We start from the raw sequence: 22,385 nt of genomic DNA, 5'->3' as shown, positions 1-22,385 counted from the left end.
AGTGATTGTTTTGCTAATGGCTCCCTGTAACAATGTTCAAAGTAAAGAAGGAAGGAGGCGGGAACCGGCGAACGGTAAACCAAACTTTTAATAAAATAAACAAACAACTAAACGAAAGTAAAGTGCTAACAGCTCCCTCACGGTCGACTGCTGGCCACATATACATATTACAATATAACATACAATCCAGGCCTGGTTCTCTCTCGTCCTTCTTCTCCATTTATGCGTCCCGAGCTCCCTCGTCCCGCTCTGCTTTCCACTCTCCCAAAATGAACCGTGGGCTCACTTGGAGCAGGGAAGAAGTGAAGTGTTTGATTGAAATTTGGTCAGAAGAAACACATTGCTGAGAAGCTCTCCGGATCTCACAAAAACACAGAAATGTATAAAGTGTTAAACCAGCGCTTAAAACAAATGGGATTTAATTGGTCGGTTGAACAGAGTCGCGCGAAGGCAAAGAAACTCCGTTACAGCAGTAACCAAACTAGCCAGAAAAATGTCTCGTGGCTTCTGTCTGTCCATTTTCACGGATGACATCTTTAAACGGAATCCCGGACAATGCACAAATGCAATCTGACCAATCAAATGAGAGTTTAATCGCACGTGACTTCTATTAACAAAGTTTGGTCCGTTTGGAAATATTACTTTGTGAATGCGAACCAAACCCAAATAAATTCCAGTAGTGTCGCGATTTAATCCCCGGTTTCGGAACAAAGCAGTCGATCCACAGATGTGAAAACGTCCTTAAAGGCAGGGTGGGTGATCCTGTCCAGTAAAAAAAATGTGTCATGCTGGTTGGAAATTTCTTAACGTCCTGATAACAATCAAGAAGTATAGTGGTCGAATTATATTTTTATAATTATGTATCGTCTGTGAAAGGCATAGGACTAAAAAACGTTTGCCTAATCAAAACGTTCTGGCCGAACGCTGTGACTACCAGTAAATCTACTAAACCAAAGTCAGTTTTTGAAAAAGCAGTGTCGAAAAACGTCTGGATCATGAAAGAGTAAAAAATCGAATTATCATCAGTTTAACTTTAACACGATGGAGACATGTTCTTAAAGCGGATACCATGGTTGCTCTCTTTCTTTTGGACAGTTATCGTACATGCTTTGAGAATAATTTAATGGATTTAGTTTGTAATTCGTTACGTGGATTTACAAAATACATCGATGTGTTTGGAGGAGGCGTGGCTTTGGACGGCGAATAGCATAGAGGGTGGGATTATAATTTCAGTGCTAGCAGGCTAAAAACAGCACCTTTCCAAATCTAACACCCCACCTTTAAGCAGAAGTTTCCAAATGCTCTCCATTTAATCTCATTGATGTCTATAAATAATTGACATATTAAAGAGACCACATCTGTTTTTTGTATCATCAAGAACCATTTTGGGTTCCGTTGCATAAATGTTCTAGATGAATGGGTACATTAGAAAACGAATAGATAACACAGATTCTCCAATGACATCAGGTCATAAATCTCTTTCTGTTTATGATTTCAACATTGCTTATTTTAAATTGCACAAATCTAATCTCTCAATGTCTTCAACATTTAACGTTTTTGTTCTTTTCAAATACACATGTAAACTTTTCTAAAATTTCAACTTCATTCTTCGGCTCTTTCGCTAGTGACTGTTATTTTCTTTCTGGAAATGTTAATCTACTCCGAGCCTTTATTTTTCCGAGTTTACCCTATGAGTGCCACGTTCAGGATCTGCCCTATAAACACGACCCAAGACCTGGAGAGAAACATCCGTTACAATAGTTCTCTGTCACCGCTTCAGCCCATCAGCAGGACATTTAACTCCAGGTTACTCCGAGGGGACTCGACCTGCTGTTAGTGTACTGCAGGTCATTTAAAATACAAAGTGTGTGCTAAAAGGCATTTAAGGTGGAAAAGCTCTTCAATGTTCTTATCTACAAGCACTGTAACATCATCTCAGTAAATTCATTAGCTTGAGTTTACTGCAGCTGAAAAACCCACACAAGGGTTTAGACATTAAAGATGACGGAAGAAAATTTATAGAGGTGTCAAATTAATGCAGACATTAGAGGTTAAATAATTTTGATTTGGGTAAATTTCATGTGAAATTTTTGAGTTCATATCGAGATCTTCGATAATATTGACTTTTGATGGCAGACTTGACAAATCTTAGCTCAGTTTGACACATTGTTGACATCTCTTGTGAAACTCTAATGACAGACACTTTTGTGTGATTTTTGACTCACAAAACGTTTCCATTTGCTCTCCATTGATGTCTATGAGAAATAATTGAGATATTAAAGAGATCACATCTTTGCTTGGCAGAAAGTCATCAGAAAATGTTTTTATGGATTTTCTTTCTGACACACAACTAACAGCGACTATATTAACACACTTCTCTAAACTTTTTGGCTTGTGAATGAAATGGGGTCTCTCTCTCTCTCTCTCTCTCTCTCTCTCTCCCTCTCTCAAGTTACCGCTTTAAAGTGAAGCTTCATCCTTTATTTCAACACGGATCAATTAAACCAAGTCTCAAGGATTAACCAAACACACAAACACACACACACACAAACGCTGAGTGACTTCAATTATGAATTCAGTCTCTCTCTCTCTCTCTCTCTCTCTTAAACGCAGTGATTGCTGGTTTTCATGTCTCATTAGCTGGTGAAGAGAGACAAAGTGTGTGGTTCTAATCACCTCAACACGTTTACTAACACAAGGTCCTGAAAGAGACGCGAGGGCCCTTGACATAAAACACGGCGACTGCTACCACATGTAGTCTGAACGCCACACAAGTCGAGCTGTGTTCCTGTTTGTTCTGGCTCAGCATCAAACAAATGATGTTACAGTACAGAGGTGATGAAATGTTACAAGATTTCTCTAATGAGCAAGAAATATTAGAATTACAGAGAGGAAGTTTGTTTTTTATTCCTAGCTAGACTCTAAACCATGAAACACAAATCTCAAAATGTACTTTTGGTTGATAATACTTTTAAATTAAAAGCATTGTAGTTAACAAGTTTTCGCCTTTATAATTTAGGTTTATTCAAGTGGGCTATTAGTACACTTCTTAAATTTAAGTATACTTTCAATCTACTTTTTCTGTACTGAAAATGTTGTTGTTAACCCAAAGTGTACTAAAAGTTTACAATTATTACACGTATAGTTTACTTTAGACTAGTAAACTTCTATCAACTGAAAAGTAGTTCCAAATAGTATTGAAATATTACACTTGTACTAGTACATACTACATAAAGTATACTTCAAATATATCCGTAACCTTTGCTTCAGAGTACTTTAGAGAATGAACTTAAAATATACTTTATTAAGCCTTCAAACAATTGTAGTTTATGTTCACAATGCTGAGGGATGATTCAACATTTTTTGTCTCTTAGGTTGTATTTAACCTGGAAAGTTCCTTCAAAACACACAAATACCTGTTAGTGTATGTGGATAAAGAGAGTTTTTCCAAAAATGATAGAAGCGCTCACAGGTGCTTCAAATTAAAGCAAGTCTTTTTATACAGATTGTGTGTGTGTTCTCAGAGATATATGATGTATGAGATGTATGTTTCTTTGAAGTGTTATGTTACGTTTGCTGGTTTTCTTGCGTGCGCTGGCCGCCTCAGTTCCCCCACAACGTCTGGGATTTAACTTGGCCATTCCGAAACCTTCCATTTCTTCTTTTTTTTCACTTCGCTTGGAGTGTTGGAAGGAATTCGTTCAGACAAACTCCTGTCACATCGCAGCTGGTGTTTGACCAAATGCGTGTGAAAGACTCTTTGGAGCGTACAGAGGAAGATTCTACGGTCTGATAAGAGCAAAATCGAACATTTGGGTCTCAGTGTTGAGCAAGATGTTTGGCGTGAGCCAACCGCAGCACATAACATCAGGAGAAGCGGCCCGGCGGGGAGGCCTGGTGATGGTATAACATCATACTGAAGGGATGGTTTACTGCGGCGAGCGCTGGAAAACTCATAAAGACATACGGAAAAGTGATCGGAGGTCTGTAAAGAAAAATCAAGAGGTTGAACATGCTGCTGTCCGTGTAGCAGCATTGGGATGTGAAAGATGATTCATCTTTCAACGTGACAATGACCCATAACAAGACATAAAACGCATGTTGGAGGGGCTTGTAAACAAGAGATTGATGTCCCAGAGCAGAGTTCAGTTCCACAGAGCACATGCAGAAGAACTTAACTAAAGTCCAACCAGCCAAGAAAATGAATGTGCCAAGATTTAAAACACTGATGTGTGTCAGACAGACCCAGAGAGACCAGTGCTGCCAGTTTGAATTTTGTCTAAATTAAGTTAAAAAAACACAGACACATCTCCTAAATATCTTTGTTTTTCTCATAGACATCAATAAAACATCACGTATGAGATTTCTTTAACTTCTCAATTATTTCTCATAGACATCAATGTAAAACATGGACGAGATCTCTTTAACGTCTCGATTATTTCTCATAGACATCAATAAAACATCGGATGAGATCTCTTTAAGGTCTCGATTATTTCTCATAGACATCAATGTAAAACATGGATGAGATCTCTTTAAGGTCTCGATTATTTCTCATAGACATCAATGTAAAACATGGATGAGATCTCTTTAAGGTCTCGATTATTTCTCATAGACATCAATGTAAAACATGGATGAGATCTCTTTAAGGTCTCGATTATTTCTCATAGACATCAATGTAAAACATGGATGAGATTTCTTTAACGTCTCGGTTATTTCTCATAGACATCAATGTAAAACATGGACGAGATCTCTTTAACGTCTCGATTATTTCTCATTGACATCAATGTAAAACATGGACGAGATTTCTTTAATGTCTCGATTATTTCTCATAGACATCAATGTAAAACATGGACAAGATTTATTTAATGTCTCAAATATTTCTCATAGACATCAATGTAAAACAAGGAGGTGATCTCTTTAACGTCTCGATTATTTCTCATAGACATCAATGTAAAACATGGACGAGATCTCTTTAACGTCTCGATTATTTCTCATTGACATCAATGTAAAACATGGACGAGATCTCTTTAACGTCTCGATTATTTCTCATTGACATCAATGTAAAACATGGACGAGATTTCTTTAATGTCTCGATTATTTCTCATAGACATCAATGTAAAACATGGACGAGATCTCTTTAACGTCTCGATTATTTCTCATTGACATCAATGTAAAACATGGACGAGATCTCTTTAACGTCTCGATTATTTCTCATTGACATCAATGTAAAACATGGACGAGATTTCTTTAACGTCTCGATTATTTCTCATAGACATCAATGTAAAACACGGACGAGATTTCTTTAATGTCTCGATTATTTCTCATTGACATCAATGTAAAACATGGACGAGATTTCTTTAATGTCTCGATTATTTCTCATAGACATCAATGTAAAACATGGACAAGATTTATTTAATGTCTCAAATATTTCTCATAGACATCAATGTAAAACAAGGAGGTGATCTCTTTAACGTCTCGATACTTCTCATAGACATCAACGTAGAACACGGACGAGATCTCTTTAATGTCTCGGTTATTTCTCATATACATCAATGTAGAACTTGGACGAGATTTCTTTAACGTCTCGGTTATTTCTCATAGACATCAATGTAAAACACGGACGAGATCTATTTAATGTCTCGATTATTTCTCATAGACATCAATGTAAAACACGGAGGAGATCTCTTTAACGTCTCGGTTATTTCTCATATACATCAATGTAGAACATGGACGAGATTTCTTTAACGTCTTGGTTATTTCTCATAGACATCAATGTAAAACACGGACGAGATCTCTTTAATGTCTTGATTACTTCTCATAAACATCAATGTAAAACACGGACGAGATTTCTTAACGTCTCCATTACTTCTCATTGACATCAATGTAAAACATGGACGAGATCTATTTAATGACTCGATTATTTCTCGAAGACATCAATGTAAAACACGGACGAGATATCTTTAACGTCTCCATTACTTCTCATAGACATAAATGTAAAACATGGACGAGATCTATTTAATGTCTTGATTATTTATTATAGACATCAATGTAAAACACAGAGGAGATCTCTTTAATGTCTCAGTTATTTCTCATAGACATGCATATAAAACACGGACGAGATTTTTTAATTTCTCAGTTATTTCTCATAGACGTCAGTATAAAACACGCACAAGATTTATGTAATTTCTCAGTTATTTCTCATAGACATCAATGTTAAACACAGACAAGATCACTTTAATATTTCTAGACATCAATGTGATTTAATGGAGAGTAAATGGAAATGATTTTCTTAGTTGTCATCTTGAGTCTCAGAAATTTCTCTCAGAAAAAGAGTCAGAAATCTCCAAATAGTCTTTAGCGTTTGAGAAGAGATGTCAACATTGTCTCAAACTGAGCTCAGATTGGTCAAGTCTGCAATCAGATGTCAATATGAGCTCTAAACATTTCCTCAAATCCAGATTATTTAACCTCTACAACCTATATTCATTTTACACCTCCACACTCTTCATGTGTTCCAACAATTACACTTTCATTTGTTTCTGTTTATTTTTCCCAATTTTAAGGGAAACACCTGAGACCGAGTTGATACTCAAATGAAACACAACTGAAAACTATGTCAAATCTCCTGAGCTCTGAAAAAGCAACCACATTTTCCACTGGATAAATATGATCTCTCTATTATGACACACAGAGTTTGAGAAATAGTAGTTGGCTCACAAACATCACCGTGTAAAGCGGACTTACAGTGTTCAGTGTTAATTATGTAAATATTGTTGATGTTAATGTTATGTAAATGATAAGAAAAGAGTTGATGATGTTATTTTTGAATTGTTGCTCCAGCTCTGTGCTCTCCTCTGGATCAATGCCGTTTTATGTAAAGTTACGTAGACGCACATTATCGCGCAAACAAAGGTCCATCCGTGCGTTCAGGGTCTCAGGAGATGCAAAGCCGCGTCTCCATGGAGACGAGGGGGGCGGGGCTTGCACAGTGTTATGGGAAAACTATCAGGACAATCTGAGGGACAGACAGAAGCCAGCGCGACAAAAGGCTTTAGGAGCGTCAGACAGCTCGTTCAAACCCACAGCGCGTATGTGTGAGGCATTGTCTCCATACACACCATCCATCAAGCGGTCAGGTGGCTCTCTCTCTCTCTCTGTCTCTCATCATCATTCTGTCGAGCTCTCTTTCTACAGCATGAAATCAATTTTTAGCTCCTCATTTCCTTTGCCAAGAAAAGAACCAAGTCTGCCAAACACACACACACGCACACACACACACAAACACACATTCCTTTAACGTATTCCCTTTGGACTTGTTAGGTGGTGATGTTGTTTTATTCCTGCTTGATTTGAAATAAGAATCATTTTAGTCCATTGATAACGCTTACATTTATTAACAAACACAAGCGTACAAATACACACACACTGGGACGCACCACAAACACGAACGCACACTGTCTTCATTGTGTAGACCACCCACTATGTGTGTGTGTGTGTTGCTGTTTAACTTTTGGGGACAAATTGGTCCCCAAACTATAGCGGACAAAACCTCCCATCGGGGATCCTTTAAAATGCAAAAGGTTTTCTTTTAGCGTTAGTCATGATGTATTCATTAGCTTTAGATTTATATATCGTCTATAGTACGTCCTTTTGCGTTATGTGAACGTTTGGCTTTACGTTCAAAGTTGGCAACCCTTGTGCTGAATGTTTGCAGTTTTCAAGTCTGTGACGTGTCGGTGGAAAACTTGAGACATTGAACTTCCAGTAAAAAGTCGGTTGGAATGTTTGTGATGTTCTGCTCGAATTAGAGTTTTTGGTGCATGTCAGATGGCGGTCCAAAATTCTTTACGTTATCCTGCTCGTATTTTTCTCATTATTCTTCCCTCGTGTCGGAGGAAAACAGAAGGAAGGAGAGAATTCAGACGATGTTGTGACGGGATTTTCATCATCTTCTGTGACTGGTGTTGGAGTGAGCGGTCGAATCCAAAGAAGCTTTGTACCGTTATCACGGCTTGCTGAGTGACACGCGCACGCTCACGCGCACACACGCGCACCCCGGGCCGCAGGTGCGGGATGGTGGAATGTGTTTGAAATGATGTTCACCTGCAGGGGCCGTGAGAACTCCAGGGACTCGGCAGAAACATGAACTCAACCGAGATCAAAGGTCAGAGGTCACCTTCCTGCTCTCATGTGAAATATCCCGTCTTGATATTGACACACACACATGCTCGAGTAGACTATTTCTTATCGGCCAAAGACAGCTCAGAGTTGAACAGGTGCAGATGGAATGTGAGGTTTTAAAGTAAAGAACTTCATGTTTAGGCTCGAATGTACTTTACCTGCTGGACCAACACATACGTGTGCCTCAAACATCTTTATGTTCATGTATGAGAACACAAACAGACGTTGTGTTCTGATGTCAGCTTCAGGGCCAGTTTTGTTGAAATTAAGAACAGTTAGTTTGTTATTTCATCCTACTTGTGTTTTAACGGCACGGACATTTAAAGGAACGGCACCAAACCTTTACAAAAATACTTAATTCTTGAATATATGAAACTATTAAACATTTTTCAATGTAATCAAATAAAGGATTTGCCCTGATATTATTTGAAATTTATAGTTCATTGCTAAAGCAACATCTCTAATGTTACTTAAGTTTAAAATGAGACACTGAAAACATTCTGAAATAAAAAATAAATTGATATGAAATCAATTATTAATATAAAAAAATACATTATCAAAATTAACAAATGTATAATAAAAACACAACAAATATTACAACAAAAGTTAACTTGAAAACATAAAAATATTACAATAAATTTGTTTCAAAAACTATGACAAAGCTGTTATAACTTTTCTTTACGTTGATTTAATTATAAGTATATTTTTTAAGTGAAATTTTCTTATTTTTTATTAATTAAATTATAGTTTTAAGCACAAACAGCAGTAAACGTTGAAACACAACTAATTTACAATCTCGTTTTTAATTTGTACTGCTACATAATAAAACAAGTTATCTTATAGCTAATTTACTACTCACGAGGCTACTTAATCAAAAGAGTAAACACAACTTACAGGCATTGTATATACAACACTAAATTACACTTTTAAGTATATCGCCTTCAAAAGATGAAGTTCAGGTATAGGTCAAATATATTTGGAGTTTCTGTCAGAATAAGTACACTTAAGTGTCATTTTTCTGAGAAGTAAAGTAGGCTGAAAGTATCCTTTTTAAGTTTAAAAGTAGAGCGCACTAAATTTTTTTTTTTTTATGAAAAGTTATGTCTGGCTCTACAATCAACCTTAAGTGTTATTAAACCACATGTGTTATTCTTCAGGTGGCTACATATAAACACTTTGACAGTTTAAGTAACTTTGCGAAGAAAAACCCAAAAGAGAGAAAACTGAAAACTGATAGATGTTTATGTCTGCTGTCATCCCCCTGCAGCCGTGATAAAGATGTGTGTGTGTTTGCATTACACAAATGTGAAACGTGAAATCACACTTTTGTTTGCATTGGATCAGAGTGTGTGTGTGTGTGTGTGTCTCACACAGACATTCCTCAACTCACACCTGACACCACACCTGAGCTATTCACAGCCGTGAGCACAATCAACAGAATGCAGCTGGTAAAACACACACTTGTGCGCACACACAGCATATAAAATCTTTATATGTGTATGCAGCTATATGTGCTTTTACATTCCCCCTGACAGCAGCGACTACTAGTTCAGTTTCATTTATGGCCTTAATAGTTTGCAGATCAGTGAGAAGGTCATTTTTTCACATTCTGTATGTCTTAATTTTTTTTGTTTGGGAGATATGCAACCCAACATAATAATGTGAAAAATGTAAATGAATAAACTAAGAGTGAGTTTTAGTAGATCTCCCAAATACTGTCAAATTTATAAAGTAAAAGTTTTTTATTGTCAGTGTAGTTCATCCATTATGAAGGTAAAATCCAGGCTAATAACAAAAAAAATGCAGGTTTAAACCATGAATCTTTCATAACCTGACCCACAACTTTTCTCAGTTTACTCTAGTAAGGATCTGTCACTGAGTCACTGCCTCTGTTTTGCACACGTTGGTGTTTGTCGCCCCCACTCGGGAAGAAAGAGGAACTGCTGGTTTCATCTCATGCGTATTACATTTATTAGTTAAGAATATATTAATCCATGTTACATTAAAAGTGAAGATGTTTTTACATAATCTTCCAAATTCGTAACTTCATTCCGTGCTGTCAATATGGACAAAGATGAAAAGGTAAAATATTCTTGTGCAGGTGCAAGAGTGTGTGAGACAGAGAGAATAAACACAAGATGGCAGATTAATCGAAGTGTTATTCTGTATGTGTGTGTGTGTGCACTTTTATCCATTAATAGATGTTTATAGAGTTCCACTCTCCAGTTTCAAATCCACCTTCATCTTCTGTCTCTCCATCACAGTCTCCAGCTCTGTAGATCTGCGAGCATCCTGACAGATAGAGAGAGAGAGAGAGTTAGAAGCTGTTTTTAATATATATATATATATACATATATTAATTTGTATTGAAGTGTGTGGTGTGCGCATAATAGTGTATGGTTTCAGTGTGTTTAGCTATTTGAGTGTATGATGTGTATGTATGTATGTGTATGTGTATGTGTCTGTATTTGAATATATGCTGTGTGCACAAATTTCTGTGCATTGTGTTTATGGTTATATTTAAGTGTGTGTATTTATTCAAGTGTGTATTTATTTGAGTGTGTGTATTTGTTTGGTGTGTGTGTTTTATAATTTTGTTGTTTGTTGTGTGTGTTTAAGTTTGTCTATATTTGTGTATCTGTTGCGTGTTCATGTGTATTTGAGTGTAAGATGTGTGTGTGTGTGTTTCTATATGTATTTGAATATATGGTGTATGAACACATTTCAGTACATTGTGTGTATGGTTATATTTAAGTATATTTGTTTGGTCTGTGTGTTTTTTTTTGTTGTCTGTATATTTGTGTATCTGTTTTTTGTTATAAGTATTTGAGTGTGTGTGTGTGTGTATATATGTGTGTGGTTTTTTTTCCATTTATGATGTGGGTATTTGAATGTATGGTGAGTGTATGGTGTGTGTGTGTGTGTGTATGGTGAGTGTATGGTGTGTTATGTTTGTGTGTGTGTGTGCGTGTGTGTGTGTGTGTGTGTGTGTATTTGAGGATATGGTTAGTGTGTGTGTGTGTGTGTGTGTGTGTGAGTGCATGGTGTGTGTGTGTGTACCTCGAGCAGGGCTCTCTGTACTGTGAGTTGACTGTAGACTCTAGCGCCCTCTTCAGGAATAACAGCACGCAGCTCTTCTTTATTCAGTGAGAAGAGCTGAGCTCCATTCAGAACTCCCAAACACTGAACTGTCCTACAAACACAACACCCAGGGCTTCAGTTTATTTTTTCTGCATTACGATATCAGACTATAACAACAATCTATAAACATCTTTAAACATATGTGGAAATTTACAAACTTTGAAAAAGTAATTTTAAGAGATGGAGCAATTGGAAATACAATCTGATCAGTCGATTGGTGTTATTCTCTATAAATGTGCAAACAAGACAAAGTCATGATATGACAAGTCACAGATGGATTAAAGGCTTCTGTTATTGTGTGTGTGTGTGTGTGTGTGTGCGTGTGTGACTCACGGTTGACTGAAGCCCTTCTTTCTCAGCCAGTTCTCCACTTCATCTGGTGACGAGCTGTAATCGAGCTGAGCCGTTGTGTCCGTCGAGCGAGGGATCGTCAGCCGGGGGGATAAATTCTTCCCGCTGGTCAAGCGTTGAAGTAACTCATCATTAACCTGCATGACTGACACAGAACGACCAAATCAATGTGAGCACTTAACCTGCCTGTAACCGCAAGTACAATAAAGCTTTATTCTGCCAGCAAAAAATTCTCACCAGCCTTCCAAAAAGACACAAATGAGTGTGTCTCATTATAATTCTCTGAGATGACTTTCTGAGATACGGTTGAGATATTAAATCAAATAAGACGCATGAGATTCTCGTGCTTTATCTCATCTCAGATCAGCTTTAAAGTCTCCTTTTGCTCTACGCCTGTCCGCAAGGTCTCTTGTGTTCACCTGCAAGCTCCATGTTTGTACCTTTCTCTGTGTCTTCAGGCAGATGTTGTGGTCCCAGCATCATGCTGCGGGGTCGAGCGCTGCTGGGGTCAGAGGTCATGGCGGACAGCATGGGCAGGCTGTTGGATATTGGTGGAGCAGCGGGAGGCTGAAACAGAGATGGAATGTTACAGGACCGAAGGAGGAGAGAGTTTTCGAGAAGCGTTGGATGTGAGTTTGTACCTTTGGAGTTCTGCGCATCACAGGATTGTCGATGTGTGTGATGGGCTCCAGGAGGTTGAACGGTACGAATCCTACTTCGTTAAACTTATTACGACACTTCCACCAGCGTTTAGATGATTCGATCACCTGAACGACAGATCATAATATGATTTGTACTATAATTCTCCTTTGACGTGACAACAATGTTATTGAGATATGAAGTTGATGTGTGCGTGAGAGAGTAAGAACCTCTAGTTTCTCTCCCTGCAGAACCGAGAGCTCACTGCTGTTTCGTGCAACAAAGTCGTAACTGCAGCGATACAAACTCTCTTTCACCGTGCTGTCACTAAAACACAGAGATTTGTTTTCATACATTCAAAGAATGTTTGGATTCATAACCACCTCCATCCTATGCCTGACAGAAACTGGGACACACAGAGACAGAGTTATCTCTGAATGACTGTTTGCTCTTCATTCATTTGTTAAAAAGCACACAAATAAATCTCTGTTATTGTAACCGTCATGTAAAAACTGTACATGAACTGTCAAATCTGTCTTGGGTATCTTGATGTCTTCTATCTGTTTATAACATAGCCGTTCTTGTGTCTCGTGGCCAAAGAAGCAGAAGAAATACTTGAAGACAAAACTGAGCCCATTACTTTGCTCAGAAGTGAAACCGATCTTTTGCAGATTTGTTTTGTTGTGCTCTCTTTGAATGAATCAATGAGACACCCAACACAATGAATAAAGAGGCATGGTATCAAAACGCTTTTCACTTGGTAGACAAATGAGATGTCGGCATCAGGTTGCACGACATGAGCCCGTCCTATTAAACCATCAACAAAACTATGCAAAAGAAAACACGAGTCAGATTACTGGGCTCGTCATAAACCATTGTCATGTGGTTGTCCTTCAGACAAGTAAATTTGTCATTCACTTGTCCGAGTACAAAAATGACTTTTCCAAAGATAAAATAAAATTATATTTAATTTGAATTATAATGTAATATAATCAATATAATAGTTTCGGATTTAAATTGGTCAGGTTTGCTTCTAAGCATTTTAACTAGTGTCATCTTTGGCCGCCTGAATTTGTTATATACAGTAGGCCTACTCTCAGTGACTGCTATCAAACAAAGGCCAGCACTATTTATTATTAGTGTTAAGGCAGTTAATTAACTTTTTTAGCACATAGCACTGGTGCTAGAGAGGTTTAAAGTTTGCCAAACAGTAGGAGCACAAGTATAAATCGTCTGTTATCATCATTAAAAAATGTGCAAGTGCAGTTCTTCATGAATAGGCAGGTAACTGACAAAAGACATCAATTTTTAATACAGATGGATTAATAAGGGCCTTTTCATATTAAGATCATATAAGTTCTGTGTTTTTCCTCTTTTACTATACAATAGTGGTATATTTGTACACATAAATTACCGTAGTATACTATAGTATGCAAAATTCTTAGAAACAATCGTGTTTTTGAACTTTACTATAGTATACAGTGTATATCAATTTACTAAAGGGCACTACAATTTTCAATAGCAAATACTATAGTACACTACAGTATTTTTTTGTCTGAGTGTTCAATTTAACGGGACTTTTATTTTGACGGGTCTTCGCGAAGACTCGAGTTTTTGTGTGTTTGCCGATAGCTTCACTCAAACAGTAAAACGCTCGCAAAATAAACTCTCGGAGCAACTCTGGAGATGAAGTTCATGTGTTTATATCCTCATACAGTGCAGACGCAGATAAATCCTCGACCATCACTCGTGTTGTATGTTAAACTGTGCACATACACGGAGAACAGCCAGATGACATTTAAATAACAGGATTTCGCGTCCGTATCTAGTTACATGGACTCATGATTTATGATTTATTGTCACACACAAACAAGCAAATTCACGACAAACGCGCTTCACACAAATGCAAAATGCACACATTCTTATTATCCTACACGTATTTCGCACGGTTGTTATTCATTTTTCCAAGTTACTTGTCCGGTCGGGAAGTAAAATTCTCTCTTGCTTGCCCATACAAAACATTGACTTGTCTCGGACAAGCGTTAATGTCGAACCCTAGAATACGTTTCACACAGGCACTGAGCTCGGTCACATGACGTCCACTGTCAAATCTGTGCGTTCACGGAAAGCTCCGGTAAATCAAGATCATTAGACATGATGGAAGGATGTTTGACGTAATCGGGTGTGAAACCAGTTTCGTTAGACAATAGACATCGACAAGCATTTGCCATCAGACACATCACTCCTGTCTACAGGACAACAATTCCTGGTTTAAAATGGGAAATGTGAACTTACGTTGGGTCTGAAGCGTGAATGGGAGTTTGTCGATAAGATGGGTGAGATGAAAACTGGTTGACAGACACAGAAGTCAACATGTTAGAACATCACATTGACCAGGACACATTGACACTGATAGATAAAAGATATCACATTGTGTCTAGTGTATTGCTGTGTGGTCTTATTATTATAAAAGTTGATGTTTGTCACCTCTACTTTTGAGAGCTCAGCATCTTGTTTGTGTTGTATTTCCACGGGATCAACCCAACCTGCGACATCAGACCCCGGGGGTCTCCATCCGTCCAGAAATGTGGGTGTGTACGGGGCCACGGGGCTTCTGAGAGCAGACCTGCATGATGGTACATTTAGCATAAAAATTTTTAATCTCATACTTCATTTATTCACCCTTACTTTTTTGGGGGGGGTAAACTGTCCCTTTAAATGTGGCATAAAGGACTACACACCTGTGCTGCGTCCAGTTGGGTCCTAGTAATGCCCATAACTCTTGTTCCTGTGCTGTCAGGTTATTCTTCATGAGAGACACAGCCCCTTGTGTCATAGCAGGACTTGAAACGGAAGCAGCTAAACCAGGACCTCCTGTAGCCTTCACAATCTACACACACACACAAATACAGGTGAATTTGAATACAGTATATACAGTGCACTTTACAGATCGATACACCCATGATATGAATCTAATCTCTACACAAAAGCAGGCAAACGATGATTAATCTCTTTTGATAAAACACTCTTAACAACAAAAGGCTTTAATAGCTCGGCTGCACGGTGTGCAAACATATAAACGCACACGCATTGGGAAAAAAAGAGTATTACTCACCATGTCGAGAGGTTTGAAAACGTGATGCAAGAGCTCGTCTGAGGTAGGATTGGAGATGGTGGATTTTAACCGTGCCTATAAAACAAACATTGTGCTTACTGAAACCACACAAACATGACAGCATATTTCTCAGTAAATGACAAATAATAATGTTAAAAATAATTATATTTACAAATACTACCAATGATAACACTATGATTATTCATGGTATAATTATACAATACATTTTATATATTTATATCAGCAGTAAAGGCTATTATACAATGTATTAAATATTAAACATTCATCGATATAAAAAACATTTATAATTAAAAGACAGTAACTGTCTCATAAACAATAATGATGAAATATTATAAATATTCTATCAACAAATTATTCAAATTAAATTTTATTTTAAAATATAGTTTAAAGGATGTGACTCACCAACAAGCTAAAACTGTATTTAAATTTCTGAAATGTGTCGATGAACTCTTTCTCAGACGGGGTATTAGCTTTTGCCGTCAATAGATCCTCTTTAAAACACAAACATACATAGGACTCATATATTATTTACTGTCATTTGATTGTCATTTATATACAGTTTTTCTGTGCTGTCAAAGCTCCTTGTTGGTTGTAACCGCATGGAAAGAAAGTTACCAGCACGTTAGTATTTCTCCTTCTGTGTTCACCAGATGAATAAAAGTCACACGTTTGGATCAATGAAGAGAGAATTTTACTTTTTGTTATTATTGAAACAGACCTGATAGTGTCTGTAACACAACACTTTCCCACCGGCTGATGTTTTAATTGAACCAGAAACTGATAACAGATCCGAACCTGCTGATAAGAGCTTGTCAAGGTGAGTTCACATCAGTTGAGTATATTTTGTTAGATTAGTCCGAGAACTGGTGAGATATTAATAGTTTTAAATAATGAAAAGAGGCTGGTGATAGAAATCTGTCATATCTTAAAGTGATCTCATGCTTAGTTTTTTCGTGTGCGATGTGACTCGTACCATCTGCACTTTTCTTCTGACTTCTTTTGTTCTTTTTACTCCTTTGGTTGAGGATCATCTGAGCTTCTGCTGACTGCTGCAGCTTTCCCATGAACACTTCCATGTCATCAAAACAATGATTGAGCAAGTCCTGAGCGAGAGATAGAGAGATCAAGGGTGTAAGATCAGCTGAAGGTCAACAGTCTCATAGACATGCACTGACTCAACTCTACTACAATGTAAGTGTTTGTGTTTCAAAACAAGCTGTGTTTTGAGGTCAAAATGGTTGACGAATGTGTCCAAACGTCCACTAAATCTAACAAGAACTCATTTTGGAAATGTTAATCAAGTAAATGTTTAACTTAAATGCAAAAACAGTTGAAGAAACTAATGTTTTAGATTTTCTTAACAAAAGTAAGTGGCTCTTCATGCAAAACTCACTACCACAACGTTAAAACAGTGTCTGTGTTTGTGTTGGCCTTGTTTCTAAATCACAGTGAGGACCTTAACCTGAATGCACACCAACACATGGGGAATCGTGTCACTGTGGGGACCAAAATTTAGGTCCCCATCTGCAAAAAAGCTTAAAACAATATTTTTTAAGTTTTCTATGATCTTTGGGTTTAGGGTAGCAGATAAAATACACAGTTTGTACAGAATAAAAATCATTACGCCTATGGACTGTCCCCACAGAGGTAATAAACCATGTTGTGTGTGGGAGTGTGTGTGTGTGTGTGTGTGTGTACTTACCACCTCCACCTGAGCTTTGAGAAATGACTTATCAGGCTGACCATTCATCATTCCATTAGCTAGAAACCAGGAGAAGAAAATCTGTTTATAAATCTATAAGTAAGATGTGATGAAATGCTTTCACACATCCGCACACTCACCTCTGATGCCCGGGTAAGGGGGCGGGGGGTGGTTTGAGGGCGGGTTTGGGGCTTGGCTGTATGGAGGGCTCGGAACTCCCAAAATATCCATACTGGATTCTACAAACCTGACAAACACAGGTTTATATCAAGACCAGTCATTCTGAATGCCCAAAAACTATTAGACAGCAGGTTCAGAGTCACACACCTACCGGATAACTAATTCCAGGCAACAATCACTCATTATTCTCGAGTTATACAACATTTAACAAAAAAACAAATAGAGTGAGTGTTTTCATTAGACCATGCTGCTTAATATAAAACATTTTTCCTTGTAGTTGGAAATAAGAAAATATTATATTAAGTGTATATAATACAATTTCACGTTTTTAAATCCTATACATTTTATATTTTTTTATACCATTATGAGAAATTATAATTACTAAAGATTGTAACCCTCTCTAAGAGAATTATTTGACTTGCTTTTGAAAGCATGTTATCACTTCTAACAAGCTTCTGGAGGGAACATTTAGTTTGAATTTAAGACCCCCTAAACAAAAACTCACACTCACTCATTCATAAAAAATCGAACCATCAAGTTAAGAAAAATGTTAGGCATTTTGTTTGACATTGATCTGTCAATGAGTTCAGTGTGTCTCACACACATTGTGAAACACACACATACACACACACACACACACACGCGCACCCGTTGTTGAGCGTAAAGACACAGGTAGAGAATACACACTGTACCTTACTGTAGATGTACTGTAGATGTCTTGTCGGTTTGTATACCTCCGTAAGAACAGCTCAACTCAAATGAATATGTCTCTCTGTCTTACCTCTCTCTCTCTGTCCTCTCAGTCACGCCTTCTTAAGCTATGTAGAAACTGGTTAAACTGGTTTGTCTGCCAGTTAACAGGTTTCTCTCTGTCTGTCTGTCTGATTATCTGTGCTCTGGAAGTCACAACCGTGCTCTGCTGAATCTCTACCTTTTCTCTCTTATTTTGCAATGCGACACATCTTGCTTGATGTCATCTCTGATGCGGTCCGCCTATAATGCACAAACAGGTACACGGTGACGTCATCAAAGAGGCGGGGTTTGACAACCAAAACAGTATCACCTGTATCACAGCTGCGTCTGCTGTGAAGCTTGTTGTGCACTGACCGTTGTGCAGCTGAATAAATAAACGCTCGGTCTCTTCTGGGTGGAGCTCTGACAAACCAGCAGAAGAAGAGACGGATGTCGAAGCGGAGAAGAGAGGACAGGGCAAACATCTCCAAATCCTCATCCGAGATCATACGGAAAACAAATCAACAGATCAAAACAAATCAAAGATTCACTCTGCAAGCCCAAACTGTGAAGAAGGGAAATTGTTTTTATACACAGATATACACAAGCCCAAAAAGTCTTTGTACACTTGGGGCACATTTAAAAATGACAGCATTAAATAAGAAAATATAAAAGTTAGTGTTTTTTACAGACGTGAAGTCTGTAGTTTACACAGGTGTCCGGAAGAACAACCACTTGTGTAGATCAGCATATTAGAAATATGTTTTGTATTCAACAATACATCAATTGTGTCATCCATTTTGTTTTGAAAGTATACTTGTGCACTTTACAGTAAATGTCACTTGCTTTAATCTGATGCAAAGACGGTTGTATATTTCAAGTGTAAAATATATTTTGGGGTCTATAATCAGTGTTATTATCGTTTACTAAAACTTTAAAAACATTTATGTTGGTTAAAGTTAAATTTATGTACAGTAGGGCTCAAAAACTTCAACTAAATGAAAATGGAAAATGTTGCCTCTGCAATAAACTGCAATAAGTTTAAAATGAAAATAAAAATATATTAAACTTCTACCAATATTAAAATAACTTCAATCAAAAATCTACAAAAGCACATTTTAGAAACTAAATTGCTAAAAGGTACAGCTAAATGGTCAAACTTAAAATGAATGAAACAACGAACAACTTAATTGTGAAAGTAACTAAAAATAAAATAATATCAGAGTGAAAAAATTGGCTTTGGACACTGGGTTCTTCTGTGGTTGAAGTTCCTTAGTTTTAGAAAAAGTGCAATTAGTTATATTGTGTTGCGTGTTTACCTGGTTGTTTCTGTCTCTCAAGCTGACCCTGTCGGTTCTGATCTCCAGAATCACCTCAGCACTGGACAGCTGATAATGACCCAGAAGATCCTGAACCTGTGAAAGAGCCTCTTCAACGGTGTCCACACCCTCATCTCCAAGAGAAAACTTCACCAGAAGCTGGAGAGAGAATAACATGTAGTGCATGACTTTGGAACTTGACTGAATCATGAAGCTATTTTTTCCCAAAATGGTGGCGAGTGTTTGGAGAGGGAAGGTTGGTCAAAGAGGGTCTGGTGATGTTAACTAATAATGTTCATTATTATTAGAAGTATATTTTCTTTTCTCTGGAAGATCTTGAAGTAAACTGGGTCACAGTTTGGACTTAAAGGGAAACTTCACCCAAAAAGGAAAATTCGGTCATCATTTACTCCAAATTAAAACTTCAAATTATTCCAAATCTGTATGAATTTCTTTGTTCTGATGAACAGAAAAGATATTTGGAAGAATGTTTATAACAAAACAGATCTCGCCCCCCCATAGGGAGCCACAGAGATGACGTATTTTTGATTGCAAAACCCGGAAGTGAGTTAGCATTTTAGGACTTCCGGTTCCATCACTCTTAAGTCTATGGGTTTTTTTAATGGGATTTTGGTCAATCGCCCGAAATATGGTCTGTGGTAAACAAAACCTCAAAATATTTTCACGTTTTATTCTATGAGTAGAATACAGCAATTTAACCCACTCGTGATTTTTTTAAGCCCTATTGCGTCTTAAAAACGGCGGTTGCTAACAAGTTGCTTAAAGTGATTAATTCCTTTGGCAGTTATGTTAGACGTCATCACGGATATAAATCTCACAAATTATGCAACATGGGCACAGATCTCTTCAAACGTAGATGCTGATTCATTCACATAGTAATTACTTTCAAGAGAACAAATTTTTAATAAAGTATGAAAGAGTTATCGGAGGCTTGGTGGTGGTGACGTTGATATCCAGCGACCTTAAGTGTAGTCTGTTAATAGTTATGTGTTAGCTTTGACCTTAAGTGTAGTCTGTTAATAGTTTTGTGTTAGCTTTTTCCTTCTGACCAATGTAATTCGTCTTCAAATGTAACAAATGTTGTGTTCATTTGTAAAAATTATCTTGACAGACAAAATATGTATACTTCATCTCTGAGGTACTGGATTGACTCCCATAGTGGAGAAAGTTACTTTATAATTGATTTTGTTCTGTTAGAAATGAACAACAGAAAAAACCCACACACTATCAATCTTGCAAAAGTATCAAAAATGTATTAAATACAACGTTTCAGTCATTGACCTTCATCAGGTATATGGTCATGTGTCATTGATCAAAACATATTTAATTACATTTTTGATAGTTTTGCAAGATTGATAGTGTGCGGGCTTGTTCCCTATGTTCCTGATAACTGACCATTTTGGGGGTTTTTTTCCCGAACTGATGACTACCACACCACACCTTTGTTTCACCCATATTTCACTATCTCACAGGATCATAAAGCATCTTACTGTCCTCCACACACCCAAATGACAGAATAAACTAAACCCCTCCCAGACGTCAGGCTAAAACATGACTCGCCTATGTCAACATTCAGATTAATTATGGAATCATATCTTGTTTTTCTTGTATAGTACATTTTCTATTCTGTACAAAATGCATTTCCCAGCAGCGGATGAATGGATTTTAACTTAAATCTTAACAGTTTCAAAGTGTTGGACATATTAATTGGACCAGAATATCATAAGGGACTTGGAAGGGTATCTTGTACTTTATTCAGTAATCCATGCCCAGAAACACTTCACAACTATCAGGGCATTTTTTTCCATTTTCTATAGAAGTTGTAAACATTTATTTATAGACATTATGGACTAATGTATGGGTCATGGGTACAGAAGGGTTGTAGAGATGACTCACGGTGAGCAGATATCGCGATATCACTCCCATCAGGACCACTGGCTGTGTCACACCTGCGGAACATCATCACATCATCAAACACAGAGATCTGTCTGAAGACCAAGCTGTGTTTTAACACAAAAACCTACTGATCATTCAAACACCCCTCTAGCTCTCCCTCTCCGGCTCGACCTGTCTAACTTCCTGCAACTGGAATTCCTCCAAGTAAAAAATTAGCCACGGTATTACACATCCTTGACTTTCACAATGACACACACAGGTTAATTTATGCTTACAGTTCATAAAAATTGTCAGATTGAATAACATTTTGAAAACTTACTAGCCAAACACTTCTGAAGTGAATTAAAAAATTTAAGTATACCGAATAAGTTTAAAGCACTAGTTCACCAGGACACAAAATTCTGTCAATATTTACTCTCCCTTGTGTAATTCTAAACCAGTCTGACTTTCTGTTTTCTGATGTACGATAAAAAAGTGTTACGAGTGCTGGTTTACACAGTGACATCATACAGTGACCAGAGGCGTATCAGGGCCTAAAACACAAAACATCTCAATAAAAGTCTCATAACAAAATAAAAGTCCTGTTACCGGTCATGTGAACTACTGTTATGACGTTTTCATCGGGATGTCTTGTACTTTTGGAAACTTAGGCCCCTGTCGCTATATTTTCATATATCAGAAGAACAGTATAAATATTCTATAATATTCAACAGAAGAGAAACACTTAAGGGTTTGGAATGACATGAGGGTGAGTAATGACAGAAACAGTAAACTATTCCTTCCAAGAAAATACCCCCTGACAATATACAAAACAAAAGAAATTGAAAACATGAATTTCTGTTCGACACAAAATTCTTCTGTTCTGAAAACAAATTGTGTGTCGTTTTAGTTATTATTTAAATTTTGGTGCAATTTATGCACACAGCTGTATAAATATATTGAATCACATAAGAATTGATTTTCTAACACTCACCGCATTATTACATTCCTGATGCTGGCATCTTCGTCTGACTTGTGTTTAGGAGGTGAGGTGTATTTTGATAGCGTGTGACCGCCCTGACATTCTTTATCACCAGATAACAGGAAA

The 22,385-nt window shown here is 37.3% G+C and overlaps 1 protein-coding gene across 6 annotated transcripts; it reads right to left on the bottom strand.

The window, feature by feature from the left end:
* Nucleotides 1-10,125: 10,125 nt before the first annotated feature.
* On the bottom strand, nucleotides 10,126-22,334 carry eps8l1b (eps8 like 1b). 6 transcript variants are annotated; one of them, XM_056737973.1, is made up of 19 exons: nucleotides 22,272-22,334; nucleotides 21,299-21,351; nucleotides 19,382-19,540; nucleotides 18,438-18,556; nucleotides 18,023-18,323; nucleotides 17,291-17,397; nucleotides 17,151-17,209; nucleotides 16,422-16,551; nucleotides 15,851-15,939; nucleotides 15,428-15,502; nucleotides 15,054-15,202; nucleotides 14,800-14,938; nucleotides 14,608-14,660; nucleotides 12,543-12,639; nucleotides 12,315-12,440; nucleotides 12,114-12,240; nucleotides 11,656-11,818; nucleotides 11,242-11,374; nucleotides 10,126-10,473 (listed from the first exon to the last, which is right to left on the bottom strand). In XM_056737973.1, the coding sequence occupies exons 6-19, from the start codon at nucleotides 17,379-17,381 to the stop codon at nucleotides 10,387-10,389; spliced, it is 1,518 nt and encodes a 505-aa protein (XP_056593951.1). In that variant the 5' UTR covers nucleotides 17,382-17,397; nucleotides 18,023-18,323; nucleotides 18,438-18,556; nucleotides 19,382-19,540; nucleotides 21,299-21,351; nucleotides 22,272-22,334; the 3' UTR covers nucleotides 10,126-10,386. The 6 variants fall into 6 exon arrangements, with proteins under 6 accessions (XP_056593951.1, XP_056593956.1, XP_056593950.1 ...); XM_056737978.1 differs by lacking the exon at nucleotides 22,272-22,334 and adding an exon at nucleotides 21,427-21,693 and having other exon boundaries at nucleotides 18,262-18,323; nucleotides 18,438-18,516; nucleotides 19,311-19,540; XM_056737972.1 differs by lacking the exon at nucleotides 22,272-22,334 and adding an exon at nucleotides 21,427-21,681.
* Nucleotides 22,335-22,385: the final 51 nt, after the last annotated feature.

The sequence above is a fragment of the Triplophysa dalaica genome, chromosome 23, assembly GCF_015846415.1.
Source record: "Triplophysa dalaica isolate WHDGS20190420 chromosome 23, ASM1584641v1, whole genome shotgun sequence".
In the NCBI taxonomy this organism is placed as follows: Eukaryota; Metazoa; Chordata; class Actinopteri; order Cypriniformes; family Nemacheilidae; genus Triplophysa; species Triplophysa dalaica.
This window is presented reverse-complemented; position numbering and strand designations above follow the sequence as displayed.

Excerpts from the sequence above, each read along its gene's own strand:
- eps8l1b (XM_056737978.1), bottom strand. Across the intron at positions 18,324-18,437 it reads ATTTATTCAGCTGCACAACG|GCGGACCGCATCAGAGATGA; the intron begins GTCAGTGCACAA and ends TGTGCATTATAG. Across the intron at positions 11,375-11,655 it reads AAGAAGGGCTTCAGTCAACC|GACAGTTCAGTGTTTGGGAG; the intron begins GTGAGTCACACA and ends TTGTGTTTGTAG.